The following is a 26778-nucleotide window of genomic DNA, read 5'->3' on the forward strand; positions in this document are numbered from 1 at the left end:
CCGCGTTGCCAGGGCCGGCCGCGTTGCTAGGGCGCGGGCCCCGCCCCTGGCCGCCGGCCTCCCAAGATGGCGGCGGGCAGCGGCCGCCCGCTGGCGGTGCCGCTGCTGCTGCTGCTGGCGGCGGCCGTGGCGGCGGCGGCGGCGCGGCTGTACCGGGCCGGGGAGGACCCGCTGACCGTGCTGACGGCCGGCACGGTGCGCAGGGCTCTGCTCAACTCCTCGGCGGCCTGGGTGGTGCAGTTCTACAGCTCGTCCTGCGGCCACTGCATCGCCTTCGCCCCCACCTGGCGGGTGCTGGCCGGGGACGTTAAAGGTGAGGCGCAGCCGCCGCCGTCCCCGTCCTCATCCCCGGCCCCGGGAGGGCTCCGTCAGGTCCCGGCCCGCTGTGGGGGAACGGGCGTGAGGCTGGCCCGGGGCCTGGCAAGGCGGGGGGCTCGGCGGGGCCTGCCCTGGGCGCTGGGGCCCAGCGGGGGCGGTGGGGCTGGGAAGGTTTTGGGGAGAGCCCCCTGGGGTTGGGGGGTTTGTAAATAAAAAGTAAGTGTTGGGGGTACTGGGGAGGCCGCGGGGGAAAAAGAACAGGAGGAGAAAAAATAAATAAATACAGAAATCTAGCTCAGCGAGAGTCGGATTTCTCGTATCTGCCTGCTTTTCCTGGCGCACGCTGAAGTGTTTCACCTTCTGTAGATCTGATATGAGGAAACAAGCGGGTCCCTGAGCTCTCAGTTAAATTCAATACCTGTGGTGGGGAGAAGACCTGAGGTGGAATTTGTGGGAAATGTCATGCTGAATACGTGTGTCTTAAAAGGCCTTTAAACTGCTCTGCGCATCGCGTTTTACCCAAGGGACGCTATCAGGATGGAGACCGCGGTTCCGATGCATTGATGTGGTTTCGCTTTGAGAGGCGGCAAAGTGCTCTGGCTTTTCTGTGGCAGTCTTGGGTGTGAAAAGTGTTAACAATGTTTGAAACAAAATGTAGGTGCAGTATTGGGTATACGTGTTTTTAGACGTAAGGAGATGGAGGCCTACCCAAAAATAGGCCCTGACGAGTTTGTCATGTGCTGGAGGCTGCTGACTGTGGAGCAGAAACTCAGAAAAACAAGAAACACAGAGCACGGGTGGTTTCCAAGCTTTTCAAACACTCATTACTTCCATGGGTTTTGTTTATTTATAAAAGCAGTAGCTTTTTTTCTGCTTTCTTTGCATAAGCTTGTGTCACATTTTCACCTTCTAATTTGATTTGCTTTTGGCCAAAATAGTATTAGACTTTGTTCTGAAGAAATGAAAGAACAAGAAGGTGTTGGAACACTGCAGTGGAGATCATGAAGAGCCTGAAGTGACTGGAGCTTTTCTCAGCATAAAACAGGGACGTGTTTATCTATTATTGCAGTGGCGTGATACCTTTACAACAAATACTGCTTACAAATTTTAATGACTTCTTCAAATACTTATTTTCTTACTTATCTGCAGTCGTGATACCTGCAAACAATGTTAGGCACCTGTATTACTGTAACCAGGTAAAGGCCAATTTAGCGTAGTCTAAGTCTTCATAAAGACTTTCTTTTAAACGGTGCACTTTTATGTTTGTGGATGTTGGCCCTACCAGCAAATGCAAATTGGTGTTATTTGTCACCGAAGGGTTTCCGTCTCAAAACTGGAATGGATGGGTTTGAGCAGGAGACTGAGAACAGTCACACTTTTCATTGGTACCTTCATCCGAAAAACATTTCATCCACATACACTGTCTCAACATTTATTTTTCAAAAATATTTACTCACCTGCTAGGATGTTTGCTTTTGGGGATACAGACTCAACTATATGAGAGAATGCCTAGATCACTGTGGTTGCATTTAATAATCGAGTATAGATCAATTAAATTGGTGCAACTTCTTTGTCTAAATAGAAGGCCTGTGCTAATAGACTTAATTTTTATTCCATTTCTCATTTGTTAAACCTTGGCAATATTGTTGCAAGCTTAAAGATAATGCTCCTGAAAAATGGGAGCAGAGCTTGCTTTTGTGCAATTTACATTTTTCATTTTGATACTTTGTCCTCTCCGTACTGGCTTTAAGCTTGGAGTGGTTGCTGCTGTATTCCTAATCATGCATTTCATTTTTTTATGGTAGTGTCCAAAGTGGACGTTCTAGTTAATTGTACTTCTGATATCTTAGAGGGTGGTTGAATCTATCCCCCAAAATGTCTGTGGGCAGGAATTATGTGCAGCAAATTTCTGTGCAGAAGTAGCAAACTCTTGGAAATCTCACATCTAACAACCCTTGAATTATATGCGGAAGTAATCCTGGCCAGTTGTTCCAAATACAGCAATAATGATTTCCTTCTAGAAATTGTTTTATGAGGAACATTTGATGAGGAATGATGGAATCCTTGCCCTTATTCTGGAAGCAGCCTATGTGTTAAATAAATACATCATTCTCAAGTAGCGCTCAGAGGGGTTCCTTGTGATGCATTCCTGATCTCCTTGACCGCACATCACGACGGAAGGCAGCACGATGCTTGTAATACACGTTCTGCAGGGAGCACGCAAGGTTTGTGCAAGGAAGCATGTTCCTAGCGATGCCCTACGGCTGGTGCGTTGGTATTCTGTAGCATTTCACAAGTGGGAGCAGCATTTCAATCCACCAGCCTGCTGGATTGCCAGTTTATCCCATGTATTCACGCGTTGGTTAATCTGGTGTCATTCATCTGCCCCTTTCGTGTCGTTTGGAGCCTCTAGCATAACTTCTGTCAGAAATTTTATCTTTCACTTACGTTTTTGTTATAAATTTGGAGCAACCTTCAGTATGTTTAAACATTTCTCTCAGATTTAACAAAATACTCCACGTGGAATAGGCCGTGCTAATTGTTCTACTCTGCAGAACTCTGAATGCTACTAGAATACTTGTACTCTGTCGTAATAGCAAACTCCATGGGTATCTTCCTTTGCCCCCTCCTTACAGCATGCAGCGAGTAGAACTGAGTTATGTGTAATTTCAAAAATGCTAACGCTATTTAAAAATTCAGCAGCGTAAAACCCCCAAAATCTATGCTGCAGTGATAGTGTGAACTTACACAGCCTAGGCTGTGTACTCCAGCGACTTCCACATCCCTTAGAAACGAAAAGCTCCTCTTTAAGCAGAAGCAAATGCTAAGCAGCACACATCCCAGCTGGTGCTCTTTAACCCAAGTGTTTAGCTGGAGATGCGTCCCATTGTTGTACGTCGGCTATTTGCATTAGTTCATAGAGCTGCTATTCGTTGTGCCGAGGAGGATCGAGACAGGTGGAAAAAGGAGGGGGAGTGGTGGAAGTTGAATGAGATAGATACCCAGAAGCCGAAGTTTTGTTTTATTTATTTTGCATTTCGTTTGATAAAATGGACTGTTGTATCCTTTGTGTCCGTGTGAATACATGCCCATCTGCTCTAGAATGCTTGTAGTCACTCCTGGTGCCTGTTCAGCTGTTGGCATGTTCAGCACAACTGAAATTCCCCCTCAGCTGCCCCATCCTCCTCAAAGACAAATAAAGGTCAAGCTACATTTCCAAAGTAGCTAGGCATACAACTGCCAATCTGGTCTTGAACTTGATGAAGCTTCTATGCTCCTTGCTATAAAAGCAAATTTAATTTTTAGTGCTTTTTTTGGTTTATATTTTATTAATCCTTGGGAATTGTGATGTATCTTCAGTTCTGCCCAGAGCTGTCTTGATTCGGCTTAGCTTTAAAAAGCAGCTGTACAAGGAGTCTCTTGGAGGGGGTCTTCCGTAAAGTGTTTTCTGCAGCGGAGCGTGGCTCGAAAAGATAAGTTCCTGGCAAAATGAGAGAGAAAAAGCTATGAATGAATTGAAAGCTTTTATTGAAGTTATATAAGCACGTTTACAGAAATACTTGAACTCTTGTGGTTACGGTCATTAAACATTTATAAAGGAAACTCAGCTATTTAGCGCTCTGGTTAAAACTCAGGTATTTCTGAAGTATCTCTAAGGTACTCCTGGAAAGTACTAAAAGGTAACGACACTGTTCAGCAGGCAGTATGGGAGCCTTGTGGTGAGTGTGAATCTGGAGACCTCTGAGGACGTTGCAAGTTCAGCAGCTAGTGAGTCCTTTGTTAAAATTAACCCTGATACCAGATGCATCAAAACTACAGTTTTGTAATTGACGGCCACACGAACGAGTAACTGCTGCATTCATCTTATTCGGTTAAATATATTCTGCATGCTTATCTTCAGAGTTCTGTTGCCTGATTTCCTTGGGAACCAGGCTGATCTGTCAGCTGGGACCTCTGATCACTTCTGCTAAAAATAGAAATACATATTTTTTTTTCCAGATTGGGAGTCTGCAATTAGAATCGGTGTGCTGGATTGTGGGGAAGAAGAGAACTACGAGACATGTAAAGAATATGGTATTCACTACTATCCAACTTTTAGGGTAAGTGGCACGATATATTGCCCTACGTAAATGACGCATGGATTATTTATAGTAACTAAAACCATAACAAACTTACTTGTCCAGAGTATTGCATGTAACTAGTTTTTCTTTATCTTGTCTTTTTCTGTGACTTTGCAGAGAAAATTGCAGGGCTGATAAAAGATGGAATCAAGTTCTTCTTGCTCAGCGCGATAGTTGATGCAGTTATTTGGAGTAGTAATTCAGTCCTCAGTTTAAAATCTGAAAATTTTTAACTTCTCTGTCTTTGCCAGTCTGTACAATCACATTGTTAACTGTAAGCATTAGAAGAATGTGATTGAAGGAGAGGGCTGAATGAGCATTATTACGACAGAAGAAGGATCAGTAGGGGTTTTACTGTAGAAGTTGTGGTGCTCTACCCAGATAGAAAGAGCAATGTGGTTTGTTTGTGGTTTTTTTGGTCTTTAAAGTTTCAGTTATAAATTGTAATACGCTCTTTATTAGACACTAAGTTTTTTTGTAGTAGTAGTAGAAGGCGTCAAGCTCCACTGTCTATCCAGTCTAACCACTAAATTTGAGAAAATTTGAATAATGTTCTGAGTATATACATAGTTCGTAGTACTGATTTCATAATCAGCCAATTTTTGTTTGGGTTAATGTTTGCAGTAACAGATTGATAAACTCTTTTGAATTATATCTTATGGTATTTTTCCTCTGAAAGTTTCCTTGATTGTTAGATCAGAGTTTTGATATACGAGCTACTCTCATATGGTTGGGAAGCAGGTCTTTGGAACTCACAGGCTAGAAGTAAAGACTAGATAGATAAAAGTGTTTTGTAATTGGAGCTGTAAAAACTCTTGAAGGCTATATTGTTTCTAAACTGAGCTTTTTTCTTAAAACAGTGAAGTTATTTTCAAAGCAATAATACTTTTTTTTTTTCCTCCCCACATAGTACTTCAAAGCATTTACAAAGCAGTTTACGACTGGAGAAAATTCCAAAGGTAAGACTGTCCTACTGTAAGCAATATCCAAAGCAGTTATCCTGTCAGCCAGGAATTTGTCAAAAAATTAGCAAAATTCCTTGTCCTGTCAATTAGTTTAGACACCTAGACACTGAAAAGCTTTTTAAGATGTGATGTTACAATTACTGTATTAAACCAAAATATCAGGCAGAATTTTAGACAGGTGAAAACACAACCTTTGTTTAAAAACTTATATTTCTTACTTTTTGAAATGTGGTTCAGAAGTGGTTGGATTGTTTTTTAAAAATTTGTTTGGGAAAAACAAAAACACACACATCTCATGGGCATGAGATCCAATTTGATCAGTCGTGGCTCTGGTGCATTTTGACCTGTCGGCCAGTTTCCAGGCATCCTGAATCTCATTGGGAGAACCCCTATTCAGATGTTGACTAACTGAAACCAGGCTTATCCTGTGTGTCTGACAAGATCACAGCTTGAGGTGATTTGTCTGAGGACAAAAGTAATGTTGTCTTTTCCAAGGGATTAACATTCAAAAGGCCAGAGGTCAGAAGCGGGACCACCTGCACCATTAACCCTTCATGTAGAATTAGACTGTAGTTGTACCTGTTACGTTGAGCATTTGTGAGAGCTTGTGCATTTTGATTTCTTTCTTTTAAAGCATACAAAATGCTCTCACACTTCAGTTATTTCCTTATATTGTTCTGTGGCTTTGTAACCTCACCTGGCCCATTTGATAAGAATGGTACCACCTCTGCTTTAAATCCATGGTGAATATCCTTATTGCAAAAAAAGCTACTGAAGCCTCCCACTGCAACTACTGTGAAAACAAGCATGGATTTAGAATGAAGCATTGTCGTAAGAGAAAATCAGCAAGGCAGGCAGATGGCTAGGTTTGGAAAAGTCTCTTAATATTTTATAAATTTGGGGATGGGTTGACAGTTTTTAAATACGATCTCGTCTCAACATTACAGTGAAATCCTACAACTAAATCCTCTGTTCTTCAGCCAAATAGTAATGCCTGGTTTTTGAGTCCAAATGTAAATCCAAAAAATGCCACACAAAAGCACGAGAATGGTAACAAATTATTAACATGCAGATTTTCATACAGTTTCCTGATGTTTCATCTTTTTGTAACCTGTACTGAGCAGGAGCAGACCGTGAGCTGCAAACAGTTCGCCAGATGATGATTGACTTCTTACAGAACCATTCTCAAGAGTCAAGACCACCTGCCTGCCCATCATTGGATCCAGTTTTGTAAGTTCTGTGTTTAAAATACAGCTGGTGTATTCTTGCTATGTCAATTTAATAAATTGTAGATGGTCTTATTAAAAATGGAGTAAGCTTGTTGTTGTTGTTGTTATTAGTTCTGCTACAGGACAGGTAAAAGGAAATTTCGTCGATAACAGTGAGTTTATGGCATTCTACCTGTGCTAAATGGCTTTTCTTTTCCTGAAAGGTCCAGTGATATCACTGCTCTTTTTGACAAGAACAGCGATCATTATACTGCCGTTGTGGTTGAGAGTAATAACTCCTATGTCGGGCGAGAGGTAATGTATGATTTATGACATAATGAGTATGAATGAATTTTATCGTAACACAGCTGAGTTTTATGTTAGTTAGCCAAGCAAGAAAATTTGTGATTGTAGGACTGTATTAAAGGATGATGAGGGTCAGGTCAGGTGTATTTGGGATATCACAAAGTCAAGTGATTACATAGGGCTCTTGTATTTAATTACACAAAGGAACTTGCTTACAAATGAACGCAATGTCATGTTAACTTCTGTTTACACTCTGGAGGAAGATTAATATTTCAATTTCATTGTTGGCATAATTCTTTTGTTTCAAGAGCTGGAAGATCACAACAAAAATATTGTCAGATGTTGTTTTTGTTACTGCTAGAGAACTGTTCATAATACTTGTTCTTCTGGGCAGCTCTTATGATTTTAACTGTTCATAATAATCTAAAACCTCTGTTTCTCTTTTTTTCACATGTAGGGTTTAGGAAATTGTTTTGTAAGTTAAGATGATAGCATAAAATTATTTTCACAGCTCTTAGCCACTGATGAAATGAAAGTCTTTGGTTTTTGCTTTCCTCACCACCACCACCCCCCCAATAAAATATTTGATTTGGCATCATTTTGCCATTTAATGAGCCTGCTGTTAGCTTAGACAACTGTTACTTTTCTCCTGCTGCCAAGATCTAGGATAAGTAAAGAAAATAAATTGCCCAATTATCTAGGCATAATCTGTGTAGAAACATCCAATGTCTGTGAAATGTTTCTAATTAGATTTGATGCTGAGATGGCTGAGTTCTGTAAGTGGAGGGTGTGCCGCCAAAAATGAGAATCATTTTGAGAAGCAGGCTGCTACCAGACATTTGTTATCTGGAAGCTGCTGTGTTAATACAAGTGGGCATTACCAAAAAGAAGGTGATGACTGTAAGGTTCTCTAGTACTTTGTCAAACTGATTTTGAATCTTACTACCTTCTGTTGTAGAAATAGTTTAGTGAAACAGGAAATAATAACGTTGTAATAAGGGAAAAATGACTTTTTCTTAAATGGCAAATTTTCACTACTTAAAACTGAGTCATCGTGTTCATAGGTGCAACATCGACTGTAGTTGGCAAAGAACTTTGGTAGTTGAATCCTGGCAAATCTTCGAGGCATCTTTATGTTACCACCCTCTTCTGCCTCCTCTTCTATTTGCTGGAGTTTATGCCTTGTAGAGAAATGTGTGCCCACTCCCAGCTGCTCCAGTGCAGAAGTCCAGCATCAGGTTTAAAGAGGTGATGAAGAATGTTTTGAGCTAAGATACTGGTCTCTGAACTGGAACTTTTGAGGTATGGGCACTTATTCCTATATGCAGTCTGTGCTGTGGGGTTGGTAAACAACGAGCTGAAGGGACAGCTAGATGCTGTGACACCATAGAGTACAGGGCTTGCCAGGCAAAATCTTGTGTTACTTTAAGCCCTTGATTATTTTCTAAGTCATGGACTTTGACATCAGAATGCCCTGAAGTCATGAGACCAAATAAATGTTTCTTCGCTACCTGAAAATTTGCCTTTAAACTCTTACGTATATAACATGAAGCATACCTGCGGAGTATTCTCTGTGCTATTTTGAGGTGTATGAGGACATTTCATCATTCATTCTCATGTTTTCTTCAGATGTTAGACTTCAAAGGGAAAAGGTCAGGATAGACCAAGAAAAAAATGGAAGATAAGAGTAAATTTCCAGAGTAAGTCTTATTCAGATGAAATGGTTAGTGTCCACAGAATGCTCATAGATGCACTTTCTTGGTGAACAGCTTGATGATGCACCTGACCTATTTACCTGTCTTGTCCTCCATATTTCTTGAAGGGTGTATAATTCGTGTTACCTTTCGTTGCACAGGTTATCTTAGACTTGATCCAGTATGAAAACATTGTGGTAAAGAGAACACTGAATTCTGATAAGCCTTTTCTAGAGAAACTTGGTATTACCTCAGTCCCTTCATGCTATCTGATGCATCCAAATGGGTCCCGTGGATTAATTAACATGTAAGTAGTTTGTCTCAGAGGAATATAGGGGAATTCACCAAAGCTATAAAAGCAGTTGCTATAGCTTCCTTTCATACTAAGTTATTTCATAACCATTTTTGCATGTATATAATGACGTTGTCATGGCTTGTATTCAGTACATTATGTGGACTAAAATTTTGTGTTTCATTCCTTTGTGTTTGAAAATCGCCTGACTCAAGCACTCTAGCAATTACTAAATAAGCGTATGTAGTGGTCTTGTTACACAGTTTGCTCTTATAATGCACAGATACGGGTTCTGTCAGTGGAAGTGAGATTTCATATTATGGTAGGAAAGAGTGATCAAAATGGTGTGGCAGTTAATTATAACCCTTGGGATGCTTGGCTACAGTAACAAGATTATTTGCTGACAAAACTTACTTTTAAGTAGACAATTCTGAAGTAGTGTTTCTTACTGGAAATAGAAGCTCACGGCAAATGTTTGTTATTTGAGTTTGATATGCTGGTAGTTCTTTATAAAGCATTTAGTATTATGTGTATTTTCTTAATAAGAGACCTAGTGCTACTTTTGCTTACCACCGCTGCCTATTTATAGCTTTAACCTATTACTGTGATACGTCTGAAAGGAAAACACTTGAATAAAAGTGGAAAAAAATGACACATCAGAGCTCTAAAAACCTTGCTTCTAAGTCAAAAAGCAAGCTGTACATATAACCTGTATGTGTGAACTTGTCTGTATAAGGCAAGCTGGTATTTCGATGAAGCTGATGTTCTTCATTTGTATGGAATTTCAAACTACTAATCCCAGTGATTTTTTTATTACTGTTCCTAAATTGAACAGTTTCGTTTTCATTTTTTAGCAAAACATCATGCATACCAGAACTGTAAAATGGAAAAAGTGAATATGTTATAAACATACTAATTTGCCTTCGATGTTCTTTTAACGTGAGATGAAAAGTAATTTTTACTTTGTTCGTTTATATGCAGCGTGAAGCCTCTTCGGTCTTCCTTTTCTTCATATTTAAAGTCACTGCCAGGTGTAAGAAAAAAACTACTTTTGCCACTTGAGCTACCTGTTAAAGAAAACAAAGAGGAAAGCACAGAAATCAAGCAGTGGAAAGAATTTGATAAGTAAGTGATACTGATTTTCAGACCTTGAAATTCAGATCAATGCTTGACTATTAAAATTTGCTTGCAGTTTTTTCTTGCCACATAGGAAACTGCGCTGTCATTTATTATAAAATTCTAGTGTGGTTTAAAAATTTCTTTCCATCCCAGGTGATGCACCTTGAACTGAATAGGTTGGTCACTACTTAACCATCAGCATTCTTCTGCTGAATAAAATAAAAGGCTTTCATGCTTAATACTGAAAGCAATGCTTTCAGCTGTTGCTTCAACCTAATCTATTTCTCAGTATATTCAGATAACACTGGTCAATAAGTTCAGTTCCAGCACCGAGGTTACAACTTCTTCTAAATGCAAGTAACTGTTGTGATCGTGAGCAGTGTTTCATTGATCAAATTACCGGGCTTTCAGTATTTGTTTTTAGCAGCAAGCATCTACGCTGCTATGGAGAGAAAAGTGGTTGTTTCATTTTGGTTTTTTCTCCTCCAAAAAAGTGTTATTAAATATTTAATTGGTGTAAAGACATCAAGGACTTACTACCTCCAACACCTGAATTACATAGGTCACTGATCTAAACTGTTGGGAGACATAAGTAAACAGTGACCCTGAGAAAATAAACAATAAAATAACAAGCTATAGCACATTGCTGTAGAAGACAGTTTTTCTCTGTGCATATTAATAACGGAGCAGTACCCACTTAAAATGCTTGACAAACGCAAATATAATAGAAAATGCCAAAGTCACTGTAAAAGATGTTTATCGTACCAAATCTGGTGAGGTTTATCTTCGCACTCCATCCCTCTCTCTGAAAGAAGGATGCAAAGGCTTTGCAGAGAGATAATCTCTCAGCATCTTTAGATGGAAAAGATACAGGACTGAGTGCTTTGATTTTTGTACTTATTTTTCTTTTGTGGACGCTGTTAGTGTCATCTTCATCATGACCATTATGGAAGTATTTTATATAAAACATTGTTACCAAAGCAACTTAGTTAAACTGAGCTGCTTTCCTGTGAGACAAACTCTTGTTGATACAAATCGCTAGTCCAAGTGTCTTCCAAATAGGCTTTTTCTGGGGAAACCTCATGCACTCATGTGGATCTATCTTTAAGAAACTTGATGTCATCAGACTTCTGATTTTTATTTTTTTTAAACTTTAAGTGAGTACATTACTAATTAAGGATATAAATGTGAAATAAGTGTGATTTGTGTTAAGAATGTAGATTATTCTGCATTTTAATGTGTGCTATTTCATGCACGTTATTTCAGAGGTGGGGACAGCCAGTTTCTCGAGCGATTATTCTCTTCATTCTATTTGGTTTAGAAATAATGGTGCTGTTGAACGTAAACAATTACTATGAATTTGTTTGTTCAGTTACATTGATCTGCATCATACTGTCTAAAGGTTGTGCTCTGAAGGCATTGAAAGATAGGGTGTTTTACTTGTTGCGTCTTATCTGAAGTGCTTTTATTATGAAGATGATTGTGAGAAAGAACTGTTAATCTTTTATTTACTTTAGATGTTTTACTTGTATCTGTCGTAAGGTGCAAAATTCTGTCTTAACAGCCAATTTTATTTACATCTGTTAAACTTGAATGCAAAGAATCTACAGTAATACTACTACATTCGGATTTTCTAGATTCAGTCCTTTCCAGCATTGATTTTTTTTCCCAGTCTTGTTTGCGCTTCTGGTCTGTGTATAATCTACTTGTGTTAAGCAAGAGTCTCCCTTCTTTTGTAGTATGTCATTTTACTGTTCCTGCCAGATCCTGAAGAGAAACTATAATTTCCTTACACTACCTATTTCCTTGCTGACAATTGCAGGGTTCTAATTTCATTACAAGGTAAAACTGGCTGGGAGATGAAAAGTTTAGTCAATTATAGAAGAAATTCTTGTGTGATTATGCTTCATTTACCTAATTTCAGAACCAAGTGACATAAAACTACTCCTTTAAAAGAGTACAGTGAAACTCACTGAACTTGACATTCACCATACTGAGCACCTCAAGTAACTGCTATATCTTCCCATGTATGCTATAGGATATACTGCAATCACTGTGGAGTGGCAAACGTTGAGGTTTTAATGACACCTTACTATATATCACGAAGGTAAAATTGACTGGTGAGAAAATGAGCGAAAGAAACCTGCCACTTCATAACATTATATATGTGTGTTTCAGATCTAAGCTGTACATGGCTGACCTTGAATCAGGATTGCATTACCTGCTTAGGGTAGAACTTGCTACGCACAAGATGCTTGAGGGAGCTGAGCTAAAGACCTTCAAGGATTTTGTTACCGTCGCTGCGAAGGTATGCACTTCTGGTCCTTGATTATTTTAACAAAAAAATGACTAACACAAAATTTATTATGTGATGTAAGCCTCTCAAAATGTCTTTCGGAATATATTTAAATATATACTTCCTCACTAGCTTAAAAATAGTTTTGTGGATTTCTTTAAATGTTGTTTTTGAGTTATTGTATACAGTTCTGATATACTTAAAGGGCTGAAATGCATTTTTGTTTCATCTTAGAGGGCTCAAATTTAGATAAAGCTTAAGCAGTCTACAGCATATTGAATGAATATTATAAATACAGTCTTTACCAGATTTTCAGGATAAATAGCTATTTTAACTCAGTGAGATTAAAGATGTTTTTCACTTCTTAATTTTGGGTTTTGTTAGCGCGTGCTTGACAAATAGTGTTGTATTTACAGATATTTCTAATGTCAGTCTAAATTTTGAATATAATTGAGGTACAGTATTTCAAAAATGAAGATGCTCACATTATACTCGAATGAAGGGACAATGTAAGTAATGTATGTGATGTAACTTACAAAGTTAAATTATTTTATTTTTTTTCCAACATCAGCCTACTAAAGTCATCAGGGTCACTGACCAACTAACGCTTTGCTTTATTTTAAATAAAATGAACCAATTTAAGGGAATAATAAGGGCTATATGAACTATCCCCAACTATCTGGATTTATCAGTGAGACAGTTTCTTGCCCCCCTGCAGCCATCAGAGGTCAGAAATCTTTAGCTGGCCTCATCTCTTTAAGAAAGTGTAGTGGTAATCTTTCTATCATATTATCCCTAAAGCATCCTCTCTTCTTCCTGATGGCTCCTGGCCAGCTTATGTCATTTGCTTCCCTGGCTATTAGTGTATAAATAGGGAATGCTGTCTTTTAGTTGCATGCTCATCTCCAGACTGCCATTATACAAGTGAGGGTTTCTGTCCTTTATTTGCGTTCTCTTGTGTAAAGCTTTTCTTAGTTCTCAGTCATGATACCCACTGATTTGTATTAGGACCCTTTAGATTTGAAACAGTCAGAATGCTAAGTTTGCAGTGTTGGTACCATAATTATATGTATCTTTTGCAGACTAGAGCCTTTGGTTTTCAGAGCTTAACGATGTACCTTGCCCTTTCTTTTTTTTTGTTAAGTATTTAGCAATAAATTAATAAAAACAGCTTTATGAATCAGAACTTCCAACACTTTTTGTACTGTTCTCCTGTTTAACAGCACTTAAAGTGATGATAAGCTCTAAGTCACAGAGATCTGGTCTCCAGTCCCCTACTAAGGAAATTCTATTTGTTGTAGAATTGGATCCTTCAGCAAGAAGCGTGTTGGTTTGTTCGTTTTTTTTGTTTGTTTTTTGACTTCTAGGAGACACATATCTACCTGAGATACTCTGCAACTAGTGTCTTTTAGAAAGCAATGCTTGATATTTTGAGGTTCCTACAGGAGCAAATGCAATTATAGACTTGGTCAGTAGTACAGAGGTGTGCTTTTCTGCTCATATAGTTGGACAGTGGCTGCAAAGTGACTAACATATGTATAGCATCTTATATCATAAATTGCTTTATGTATTTAAGGTAGCAAATACAGGGATTTTATTTCCCCATCTCTAGAAATAGTGCTTCCTCTGGAAAGGTACTTAGAAGATGTTATGTGTACACTACTTAATTCTATAGAAATTACAAGCATCAATCAAGCATTTCTAATGTAAAATAATGACATTACCACTGACAATTCCTCACACTTGTATGTCAGACCATGACTTTTTAACTTGTAAGGTAAGGCAGTCACCATTTCCAAATCACTTTTACATATTATACGAGGAAAGTAATTTTCTAGATAACCTCCCGTCATTTATCTATATTTACAGAAGTCTGAAGAAATTTTTGTAAGAATCCATATTTGTGGCTAATATTCTGAGAGCGAGAAAGGATTTCAGTCTTTCTAATTCACTCAGGTTTTATGCTCCTTCTTGAATTATACACTGCTGAATTACCTTAATACAAAAGTTCATGTAATCTGGCAAAAGTTGTTTTGTAGCATTTCTGCTTGAAATTGAGTAACTTCATAGCGGTTGACATTTTGTGAATGCAACATGCTAAATTTTGTAAGCAAGTTAATGTGAGATGGCTTTTTACTGATAAACAGAACAAGCATTTGCATGTAACAAAGAAAATCTTGTCTGTTAAACTTACTGAATACAAGGAAAATACATTTAGATAAATAGAAAGCTGTCTTGCTGCTAATGAGATTTGTGCTTTAAAATATTGGTATTTTCTTTTTTTTTTTTTTTTGTTCCCTCAGCTTTTTCCTGGCCGTCAGCCTGTGGTGAAGTTGTTAGAGACCTTGCAAGAGTGGCTGGTGAGCCTTCCATTAGACAAAATCCCTTATGATGCTATTCTAGATCTGGTCAACAACAAAATGCGGGTAAGCTGTTACTAGTTTCCAGCATAAAAATGTAGCATTAGTAAAGGATAAGATTCTATATAAATCTAAGACATCACTTACTGATGGTCCCTCAGTCATAATGGAGTTATAAGAAGGTTAAAATGAAAATAAAGTGAAATCATTACCAGGAAAAAAAATCTACATGAAGAAATTGAAATGAGAGAATTAAAACACCCAATCCTGTCTCAGTTTTATGAGGAAGCAATCACTAACACATACATGTTTGCTAACATCAGTTTCAAATGCAAGATTGCCAGCAAAAATTTCTAAGTTAGCCTTGCTTGCTTTGCCTGCTATCAGCAGGTTTCTCTCGATTAAACGTCAGAGTTAGAAGATGAGAAATTTACCTATTGAAATGGGCATTATTCCTGAAGAGTTTTCAAAAAAAAAAAAACTCTTTAATTTCCTGCCGCAGTATAATCCTTGCCAGGGATCCCATCTCGGTTTGGTAATGCAAAGCAGTGTGATAGGGCCATCTTTGTACAGAAGTTAATTTGTGTCTTTCCTCCTGTGAAGAGGGATTGCTATCTGAAACTTGGAAACTTAATGTGCCTTCTAGGAAGCAGAGAGATAAGTCATTGAAACTAAAAATATTGCACTAGATTTTATGTATAATAAATAGTGGGTTTGTTTTAAGAAGAAATAAAAATGAATTCTATATCTTACCCTGTTAATATGTTACTACTGTAAGTCACTTAGATCTTGCCAAGTAATGCAGAATTTTTGTTGTGCCCAGGGATACTGTAACTCTACTTACAACAGTATGTGTGTGGTTTATTTTCATGCTGGGCTTAAAATAAAATCTTTACAAGTTAAGCTACTTAATATGCTCTGGCAGACTAATCGGACGTTTCTGATGTGCATCTTGGTAGGTTTAACATCAGTGATTGTACACTGTGTATCACGTAATACGCTTGCAAGAGGGATGAGTTTAATAATGGTGCATCAGAGTATCTCAGACTTAAGGATTGTTCCAAGGTTACAATTTGTTTGCCTTAAGCATGAATTCATTAACAACAAGTGCAGAGAATAATTTACTATCCTTTATACTTGGATCACCTCAATTTCAGGATGAATTGTCATTGCTGTTAATGCTAGTTGAAAAACTTAGGGGCTGATCTGGAAATGTACTGAATGTTTAAGAGGCATATTTCCTCCCTGTTTCAACTGAGAATTCAAAGCCTTTATCCTTTGGGGTTGGGCCTCTCTTTTCTGGACTGAACATTCTAATAAGAGAGAGGGGGAATGCACTGTGTTTTGAAAAGTGGTGTCCCATGAAAATACTAAGCTTGTTTAAACACGGGTCTTATTTAGGTAGAAATGTTGTGCTTCTATCTGCAACAGGATTGCTTGTCTGTGTTTGGCTATGTGAGTTTGCCTGTCTCAAGTTCTTTGCAATTTCCAGTGTGTATAATGTGTGTTTGGGTGTTCAGTAGTGAACTAGCTTGTGGGTAACCACGTGGAAAAAAAATATGTGAAAATGCAAGCAAATTTTAGGAACTTTGAATCTCTTAAGCATACTTGCTGTGTTGAGTAGTGAAGTGTCATTTCCAAAATTGTATAAGTTAATTTAGGTACCAAAGCTGCGTATATCTTAAATACACATTATTTTCAGATTTCTGGGATATTTCTCACTAAGAGAATTGAGTGGGTCGGATGTCAGGGCAGCAGACCAGAGCTGAGAGGTTATACCTGCTCCCTTTGGAAGCTGTTTCATACCCTAACTGTTCAAGCTGCGCTGCGACCAAAAGCATTGATAAATACAGGTAAGCAGCAGTTATGCGAGACACTTGAAGGACAAGACAAATAAGTGTGTAGCGTTTCTGCTATGCAATAGAAAAAGTACAGGAAAAGATTTCTCTAATCCATTCAGTTCTCAACTAATACATTCACGGACAGTGGCTTTTGAAGCTTAGTTTTCAGTTTTATACCAGCAGGGGTCAGAGCGTAGCTTTATTGTGGTGGCTTTGAAAGAAAGTGTGTCAATTTGTCCTTGCTTAGAAATGTGGTAAATAAAATATGTTGCCCTAAAGATGTGAGTAAGAAAACAAGAGAAGGGGAGTAGTTAAAAAAAAAAAAAAAGTTCAGAATTTCTCTCTTATCTGAAATTGGAAGAAGATCGTTATCTGAGGTGACACTATTAATTTGAAAAGAATAAGATGTAACCATAGAATTTAGTAGCTATAAAAACTATATAACCATTAGCCAATGCTTCTGTAACTTTATTTCACAAATACAGAATGTCATGACACATTTGTTTTCAGATGAATTTACATAGTGTCCCTTAACCTGTGCAGTGTGATGTACTCACTTCTTTCCAAACACTTAGTAAAATCGCTTCTTTTTACACTTGCATTATCTTCTGAAACTGTTAATGTTCTGGTGTTGATTCCTAGTCTTCTTAGCACAAATGAAAATAAAATTATAAATGCTAAAGTATCACTCCCCATATGATTTTATTCTTGTCAAGACAGTGCATTGTTTGGTTTTTATTCTTTAATTTAAAGTTGTCTTGATGTCTTTTGCAAGAAATGCTTTATGGGATGTTACCTGGCCATACTTACTCAGAAATTTGCAATTTTCTGGTTGTTTGTACATTTAAAAAAAGAAAAAATCAAATTATGGATACATATATTTGTCCAGCATTACTTGCAATCACAGTGATAAACCCTCAATTCTTAATGTTGAACCTCCTGCAAAATAGAAATTTAAGAATAGCTCGTCATCCTGTATATGATTTTTGTTTCTCTGTTTTGTTCGTTATTGTTGGCACGGTAGGTTGAATCCCTTTAAGTTAGTGCTGTGCTCTGCCACGAGTTTTTTTTGTGCTGCGTGATATATTAGCTGTTCAACAGCATCATGCGTAAGTTAAATTTCCCCTTTCGTTTGAACTGCCCAAACTGTTCTAATTTAATTTATAAATGTTCTTAATATCTAACTATGCAAAATTGCATCTTAAATTGCTTCCATGTTTCAGTTGTGAGCTTTAGTCAGTCCGAAGTTAAAAATACACTGTGGAACCTGAAAACTCTTCGGCACACTTAAGCATTGATTTAAATCGGGGCAGATATGTGATGATCACTTCTTACGGCGAAAGAATTGGGTCAGTCTGAGACTGTCGGATTATGTCTTGGGAGGTTTTCCTCTCCTTATTGCTTGTTTAAATCCCATCTACTAAAAAGCATGATGTACTCCCTAATCCTTCCCACCACAGGTAGGGTTTTATGGTTCTTGTCCACTTTAAAGATTAGGGTTACCCTGAATTGCTGTAGTTTGGGAGGAAAGAGAAAAGGAGGATTACACGATGATACATGGCAGATGTTAATAGAAGATTCATCTCTGGGCTGATAAAAGAAAAACAAACAAAATGAGCCATTTTGCAATTGTTTGTTTTCTTTTTAAACCAGATGTATTTTTCTTGATAGTTTCCCCTGCTTACAGAGTCCAGCCATGTGAACTTGCTATGGCTTTCTTGATATAATGTTTTTATCGTTTTGTATTTGATGTCTTTTAACGTTGACCTGTGTAATTTGAACCTGCAATGGGATCAGCATAAAGGAATCCAAAGGAACTTTGAATATAATTGGTCACATCAGAGGGTGTATAAAATCCTTGTAGAAATTACATCCTAGGTGTACTTAATTGTATGAAATGTGTTTTCAGTTAACAGGATCTATTGGGGTGAATAAGACCGGCTTGTGGATTTTTAAAAAAAAAATATATGAATTCTTTTTAATCTGTTGCTAAATTAGAAAGCCTTACGTAGAAAATAAACTTTGAGGGAACCTTCAAGAATGTAACACTGCACAGGAGAATAATTAAATTTGTGTATGAATCTCTGTTTTAAGAGGTTGTTTGCTGGTAGCTATTTTTAATGTTTTTTTCCTAACTTCATATTCAGTATATGTGATAAAACTCTTTTGCCTGAAATTCATTTCAACTTTCTAAAATTATTTTTCAGCCTTTCTTTTAATACTGTGTTTTAATCTGCTTTAATCTCGTAGCTTTTATTTATACATGCCTATTCAATCACAGATATTGAATGTCTGAGTAGAGATTGTTTGCTTTTTATGATTTCTCTTTGGTTTTAAAGACTTTTTACCCCCAAGTTTAAGACTGTAATGTCACTGTTCTAAATAAAGGTGTGTTATGACAATCTGCATACATTTCTTACATAGTTAACAGGTAAATATTCTGATAGTTTTGAATAGTTTTTTTGCTAAGGATTTTTTCCAAGAAATAATGCATGTATGGAGGGTATATGTGCTACTAGACTTTGTTATTCATTACCAGAATAGGACAGGGAGCTCTGTAACCCTTTACCATGCAATCTCTAAAACTTGTATTGCAAATTACTTTTAGGTAGACTAAAATTACTTTTAGCTGCAGCAGTCAGTAGTTTGATCAATCCAGGACACTGCGTCACAGAATGTTTCCTTTGACAATTTTTTTTTGAGATAACATATGAATTTATAAATACATATTGACACAATTTATTAGATCAATTAAGCGTAAATCAGAAAATCTGACACAAATGAAGCATTAGGGTTTTAGCAAGTAACACTATTTTTGAGTCACGTGTCGATGTAGGGGCTACCTGCTGTCACAATAAAGGCCTAGGACAAAGTCCTCAATCTGTAAAGACTTTAGCCTGCTTCTGAATAAAATAATGATTTTTTTGTCATCATTAGTGTAAGAGTGTGGCTGTTACGGAAAGAAAAATGTGTTTGTATTTATTTTTAGGAGGAATTCCTGAGTTGCACTTGAAAGTTCAATTGTTGCTAAATAGCTATTAGGTGTGTGCGCTCAGTGCCAGCCAGAAAAGCTGTGCCATTAATAACTGTAATGAGGTTCTGGTACTCTGTAATACCTTGGGGTTATGGCATAACAGATGGATATCACAGGTATCTCGTGAAATATTTTTCAGAGGGTTTTTGACTCATGGTCAGTTTGCTACCAAGCCGCCAAAACTTTAGCACGTAAGCATGAATGTAATGGTGAATGCATAACATATTCATTTAATTATTGGGCAAGATACTGAAGTAAGTCTCTGCTTCAAGAAGAATTACGTGTAATATAGATAGCATGGACTTTGCATATTTTAACAATTTCAGAATGTACTTACGCGCTTCTGAGAATTTTTTTTTTACTGTCTGATGCTCATTTGTCCGAGTAAGTTTCCCCTTCAGCTTGTAAATACTTTTCTGTAGGAGACATGTCACTAAAAGGAATATTTGGCCTTTTAACTGTTGTATTTAACATGGTGTTCAGGGCAACTTTAAGCACAATTGAATGGGCTAAATACATAGCAATATATTGGTATAAGTAGTTACTCCACATTTTAATAGCACTGTCACTCTTAGCATTTTTGAGCCTCTGTGTGTTGGAAATAATTTACTTGTAGTTGTCTGATATCCCAGTCTTTCAAAACGTACTGTTCTGAAAGATACTGTTTGACATCACTTTAACCTCTCTATTAGAAACCAAATTATTTGGTAGCGAATAAATAGATGTCTCACCTTGACTACTCAGGAACGATATTAAAAAATGTATTTTGTTGGGGAGGGGTATTTCTTCTAAGAAGTGTGTGAAGCTTTTGATCGCTTTTACATCGAAGGTGTAAATACGCATGGAATGAAAAGGTAGCAATGTTTCCTTTTCCTACGGTTCACTTTTCGGTATGTTATGCATAGCATATGGAGGCTGTGTTTGTCCAGATGGCACTAACTGGATGTCATCTGTCTTTCTAGGTCTTGAAGACAATCCCCAAATAGTACTTCAGATCATGCGGAGATATATTCATCACTTCTTTGGATGCAAGGCTTGTGCTCAGCATTTTGAGGAAATGGCTAAAGAATCCATGGATTCTGTTAAAACCTTAGACAAGGCTGTTCTCTGGCTCTGGGAGAAACACAACGTAGTGAATAACAGACTTGCAGGTATGGAAGACCTTGCTTAGGAAAACCCACCCAAGGTAGCTGTGTCTGAAAGACAAGGCTATGTCATTTTATACAATGCAGTTTATATTGGAACAAATAGCTATCAAATTGTGCTCTGTAACATGAGTTTAAAACAATGGTTACTGTTATTTCAGCTTAACATTCCTTTATTAAATTCTGACTTGAGAAGACAAACTCCACGTTTACACTGGTGTACCAGGCTACCAACCTTAAGGATGTTTGTACAGAGCAAAATAGAGTGTCCTGGTCAGCTGTAACTCCAAAGACCAACACGGTACCTTCAGAGTGACTGAGAAATACATACACTTGAGATACACTCCAGTAGTGCAGTTCATTTCTTATGATACATAATGAAAAATCTTCATCATTTGCAAAGATACTGTTTCTTCTGAAATTTCACTCGTTGCTTGGTGAGATTTCTTTCTGAAGTACAAATCAAAAGCCTTTTCAGAAAGGAGCAAAAAAGGTTGGTTACTTTGGTTACTTCTCAGTGGATAGAAATAATTAAATTTCTTTCCATTACAGTTTAAACGGGTATTAAAACTTTTCTTAGTTTCTTCATTTTGTTCTGGAGAGATGCTATATAGAAAATGGTGGTAATTGAAGAGGAGGATTTCTCAGGATAAAAGAGCCTAAGCGATTAGTAGATCAACAACTGAATAAAATAAAATTACTGTGTGAAGAATACCTGTTTCCCCCCGTCAATTGCTATGTTTTCAGCTAGACTAAAAATACAGTTAAAATACTGGGTTGTATTTAATCTTTTCTGTTATGGGGATATCAAATAACTAAAGCACTAAAGAAAATTGGTTTCTCTTTGCACTTAATCCCTGTCTGCTGTTATGGATCTGTGTAATGTAGCATTAGTTACAATTTAAATATGCTATATTGTGTTTATATTGTGGTTAAGCTGAATTCCCACAATTTATGAAGTATTAAATACCGTTGTGTGTATAAACAGTTAGTCTCCTTTCTCCAAGGAGAAAGAAGTACACGATGAGGTATTAAATAAAATCATCCCTCTTAATGTTTGTTACTGTTGCCAGGCTGAACACAGAAAAAAGTAGTCTTGCTGACTTGAAGTTGCTAAGTGGTGGAACAATGAACTTATTTTAAACATTAAGTTATTGGAAAACTCGCATGGATATTGATTTAAATAATGCAACAGCTGCCTAAAACACCCTTTTAGTAAGAAGTATAAAAATACTGGAATAAATAATAGTGTCAAATTATGCATTTTAAGTTTTCTAAAATTTCTCTTTGGGACAGTGACTTATTTTAATCCCTAAAAGCTGCACCTGTATTTCTGGTAATATATGTAGCTTCCGATGAGAAATAATGGTTGGTCAATGAAAATGCCTTGGCAGAACCTTTAAGTGTGGGCCATGAGACTGTTGTATATGGTTCTGCCCTAATTAATTATTTCCTGTTGCTTTAAAGTGTACAAAATTTATGGCACTCTTTTTGGCAGGGGAACATGAAATACAGTAAGTTTTCTGTTTGTAATCATACCACAGGTTGTTTTGTTTTCTGCCTTCTCTTCTGAAACAAATTGATTAGTGAGTGATTTTTATTACAAACTTGCTCTTTGTTTGTAAATATCAGAGACTTTTTTTTAATTATTCTTTGGATCCTTAACATTTTGGTCAAAATCCTGGAGAAGTTTCCAGCCTTTAAAAAGATAAAAATAATCAAATAAGAATCTATATTTATTTTGCAGATATTTTAAGCATTAGTATACTGATAACAAATAAACTAGCTTTTTTATGCTGTAGAGATTTTTGTTTTAGAAGTATTAAAAATATTTTGGTTTTGTTAGAGCAAAGTATAAAACAAACACTAGCTACAGTGTTCAGCTCTTTGCCATCAAGACAGAATGGTGGCCGGAGCTATGAGCAACTGAAATGTTAAAATGGGATCTCGTTCAAGGTAGTGTTATGTTTAAATGCTAAAAAGCAAACTGAAAAATACACCTTAAATATGATAATGGTTTTTAAAGTACTGGAAATAGTTTGTTATAGTAATGAAATGAGCTACGAAAAAGCAAGCTTAGCTTGGGATGGGATAATTCACAATACAGAAACACGAAAATAGCTGCAAGTCACTGGCCTTGAAATGGCTTACTGCAAACCAAGCTTCAAGATTAAAGAGTATTGAGAGCAAAAGAGCAGTTTGTTTTGAACCATAACTCAAATTAACCCCTGAAAGGCCCAGATGGTGGTGTTTTCATGCCGTCTAAAAACATAGCACTTGTGGGATCCTGTTGCATTAGAATTTGAATGCTACAGCTTTTACTGAGAGAAAAGGAAAATAATTGATTGTGTTTGTAAAGGAAAGAGGAACCATCCCTAAGGAAACTCATGAATTTCCTAATTTGTTCATGATTGTCTTTAGTTTAATACAAATGTTATTGTGCTGGCTTTTTTTGCCAACCTCGCTGTTTATAAGTGAAATATATTTTCTGTGTTTTCCAGTGGTTCGCTTTTCCTAGTTCATTCACTTCTGATTTTTTTCCCTCCTGTCAATTAGGTGATTTGACTGAAGACCCAAAATTTCCCAAAGTTCAGTGGCCAACTCCAGACCTTTGTCCTGCATGTCATGAAGAAATTAAAGGATTACACAGCTGGAATGAGGACCAGGTTCTACAGTTCATGAAGTATCACTATAACAGTGAAAATATTCTATATAAATACACTGAAAGCCAGACTGACTCCAGTGAATCTGAAGTGGGAGATACAAGGGAGGTAAAAGACAAAAATCTACTGAAGAAACCAAGTGGAAACAGAGAAAATAACATCCTGGACCAAGAAAACATACGAGATTCAGAATCTAAGATGTTAGATAAGCTAATAGGGAATCATGGACCTGTAAAAGACAGAGGTAAAAATGCAGTTGAATCGGTTAACCGTGAAGAGAGCAGGCAGTCTGTATCTTTCTTAGGGATTGGATTTTCCAACATAGACATGAGTCTGTGTGTCGTACTGTATGTAGCATCGTCCTTATTTTTAATGATAATGTACTTTTTTTTCCGAATGAGATCTAAACGGTGGAAAGTGAAGCATTATCGTTCATCTGTATAGACGTTTAAATTGGAAACAACATTTTCATTGTACGTGGCTGTTCAGTACCAGATACAGCTTTAATATTTATGATCAGGGATTTTATATACAGTATTCTTCGTTTTAAAACCCTTTCTTCCCAAGTCATTTCACAAGTGTTCTAGCTTAATATATGGAGCTTGCTGTAAGAACCCTCTTTGACTCTGAGGCACGTGGTGCTGTCATAAAGTACCCAGTGAGGAAAGCATTGCATTTTTCAGTTCAGATTTTCCATGACTTACCGCCTACATCCGTTACTCATTTGCAGAGTAAACATTACATTATGCAATCAACTGTGCCTGGTTTTGGAAAGAAATTGGATATCGTTTCATGTACGTCAAGCCATTTTTAAAAAACTTATCCAGAGCTGATTTTACCTACCAGAGTACTGAACAGTTACTGTTACCTTGACTTCTTCATTTGGAGAAGCAAGAATTGGTTTTGTATTTTTTTTTTGGTGTTTTGTTTTTTCCTCCAGGAGACAAGAGTTCTATTTTGATTAAATCAATTGTAAACCTTGTGACTTTCTCCAACATTATTTACACTGCATATTTAAAGTGGAAGGCATTACATCTTCAAGTAGATCTTCCATTCTCTCATGTTCCAGCCAAGGACAGCCGCTGCTAGGATGAGAGGTTTGGGGCAGCAGGCATCTCTATAAGCAGCCTGATTCTGATTGCTGATGCTGCCCTCCATTCTAAGGGAGTTCAGGTGTAAGTAACAACAAACTCAGACCCAGTGCTTTACTTGCTCCTCTACTTGATGTGTTAACGGAGCATTGTACAACTCACCTCACTCATCTATGAACCAGAGAAGTAGCTGAGTAAATACCGTGTTATCCAGGTGTCAGTTCTGATGGACTCCAGTAAAGGGAAATGCTGTTTTACTGAAGGAAAGTGAGGCTCCACTTCCATCAGTAAGCCAGAGCAAATTTGTAGATCTGGAAATAGTACGTTTCTTAGGATGCCTGAATAGTTCCGTTACCTTGCAGTAATTTTTCTTCCTGTGAGTCAGCAGAAATGTTTCGTTTGGTATTGCCGGCTCTGAGATCAGAGGGAATGCCACCTGCCAGCCGTAAAGCTGGCTGTACGGTACTTAGAGCAGCTGATTTCGGTTGTTCTTGTGCTGGAGTGCGCTGCTGTTTGGGTCAAGAAAGGTTTTAACTATGGTCAAGTCCAGGAGCTGCTCCATTCTGGGATGTGGCAGCAATTGGGAATATGGCAGTTGCTTTTACAGATCTGTCTGACTGTCTGGGATCCTAGCTGAGAGCAATTACAAGACAGCATGAAAACAGTTATAAAATTGCCATTCAGAATAGGAGTTCCTTTCTGCTCCTAGCTGTGGAGGATAATTCACGTCCTGGATAGTGAAGTTTATAATCCTATCCAATGTAATTGAGCATGTTCTAGTTATCCATTACCTAATCTTTAGTTAATCCTAATAGGTTTTGCCCTCAATGTTTTCTTGTGGCAGTGAGTTCTACAGATTAATTATGTTATATAAAAAGGCTTTTCCTTTCGATTCTACATTTCCAACTTTTAATTTAATTGAATGTTCACTAGCTCTTCTGCTACGTGAGAAGGGGTAGATAGGCTCTGGCCAGTTCATTCTTGTATCTACGCGGGTAGTGTGTTGTCGTCGTACTTCCATCATAAGCCCCAGCATAGAAAGTTTAAAGCTCAGCCACAAAAAAGTCTAAAAAGTAGCACAAAAAAAATAATCAAAAAGGGTATTTTTTAATAACCAAATCTTGTTTGTTCACAAAACTGAGCATTTCTGACCAGAGTTTCTGCAGCTTCGACTTGGAATAACAAAATTGAGCCAAAGTTGATTGATCCTTTTTCCTTTAAGTGTCAGAATAACTTAAAAATGCACATGAAGTAGCGCAACCCTGTGTAGTTGTTGTAAACATGGCAGAAGAAAAACCTCCCTTCGCATGACACTGTTAGTCTGATGTACGCAGAGGTCCGTTATCTGCAGTTCCTTTAAGGCACCTTTAAGTTCATTTATGGACCTGATGGCTCTTGCTCCCATGCTAGAAACTTGACCCCATGGGGGCTGTAGCTCCCTGCTGGAAGCTGTCTTCTGCATATCCTCTCGTGCCGATTTCTGTAATTCTGACACGGCAACATCAAGTCCGGGCTTTTTAAGGATCCTCACTGTTTTAAGAGTTCTGATGCAACGAGGTATTGTGGGTTTCTACTTCCTTTATAGATTTGTAAGGGTCACTATGATTATAGCACCTGGGCTTGAGTACTAAAACAACTTTTAAGCAACTGGAAAGTTACCCAAGGGTGGCAGGTTGTCCAGCCTGGTTGATCTCTGCTGCTGTGCTTCTTGCTGGGATCGAGTGAGAGGTCCCTGGAGGACCTGAGTTGAGGGGAAAGCCCAGACTTGCCAAATTTAAGCTTGAAAAATAATTAACTTCTAACTGACCTAATTTGGGGAAATCTTGATATCAGCCAATGATCAAAGAAGTCCAATTTCTCAAAAAAACAAACAAAAGAAACACCCACCCACAAAAACAAACAATAACAACAAAATGGAACAACAACAGCAAAAGGCACAGCACAAAAAAAAGCACAGCAAATATTGGGTATAGAAAATTTTCTCAGTTTCTATGGGACCGTGAATTTCCTGCCGTCAGTATCATTGCACATTTTGCAGTAGAAAAGCAGAAATTACACCTGCTGTTCAAAATTTACTGAATATATTAACCTGAGTTTGTTAGCTTTGACTCGTTAATTGTATTTTCATCTACGCAGGAAAACAAAAAGCTTTTGAAGGTTTGTAGGGGTAATTTTGCCATTAAAACAGCAGCAAATGTGTTGTCAGAATAAGTTTTAGGGTTGTTGGTTTTTTTTGCTACATACCAATAACTATCATGTTACTGTGGCCCTGCTGGAAACATGACAAAATGAACAGCTTCGCAGATTTCCAGTGATGTTTTTTTA

General features: G+C 37.6%; 1 protein-coding gene across 1 annotated transcript; it reads left to right on the top strand.

The window, feature by feature from the left end:
* The first annotated feature begins 48 nt into the window (after positions 1–48).
* Positions 49–26328, top strand: QSOX2 (quiescin sulfhydryl oxidase 2). The gene is made up of 12 exons (XM_040531674.1): positions 49–313; positions 4318–4418; positions 5350–5398; positions 6529–6634; positions 6837–6927; positions 8774–8919; positions 9886–10029; positions 12202–12331; positions 14623–14745; positions 16382–16532; positions 20517–20705; positions 23256–26328. The coding sequence occupies exons 1-12, from the start codon at positions 67–69 to the stop codon at positions 23804–23806; spliced, it is 2028 nt and encodes a 675-aa protein (XP_040387608.1). The 5' UTR covers positions 49–66; the 3' UTR covers positions 23807–26328.
* The last annotated feature ends 450 nt before the right edge of the window (positions 26329–26778 follow it).

The sequence above is a fragment of the Cygnus olor genome, chromosome 19 (assembly GCF_009769625.2).
Source record: "Cygnus olor isolate bCygOlo1 chromosome 19, bCygOlo1.pri.v2, whole genome shotgun sequence".
In the NCBI taxonomy this organism is placed as follows: domain Eukaryota; kingdom Metazoa; phylum Chordata; class Aves; order Anseriformes; family Anatidae; genus Cygnus; species Cygnus olor.

Bases quoted from the DNA above. Each gene is read 5' to 3' on its own strand.
- QSOX2 (XM_040531674.1), top strand. From the start codon at position 67: ATGGCGGCGGGCAGCGGCCGCCCGCTGGCGGTGCCGCTGCTGCTGCTG. The intron at 8,920-9,885 runs GTAAGTAGTTTG...GTTTATATGCAG, and splicing joins TCCCGTGGATTAATTAACAT to CGTGAAGCCTCTTCGGTCTT. The intron at 12,332-14,622 runs GTATGCACTTCT...TTGTTCCCTCAG, and splicing joins TTGTTACCGTCGCTGCGAAG to CTTTTTCCTGGCCGTCAGCC.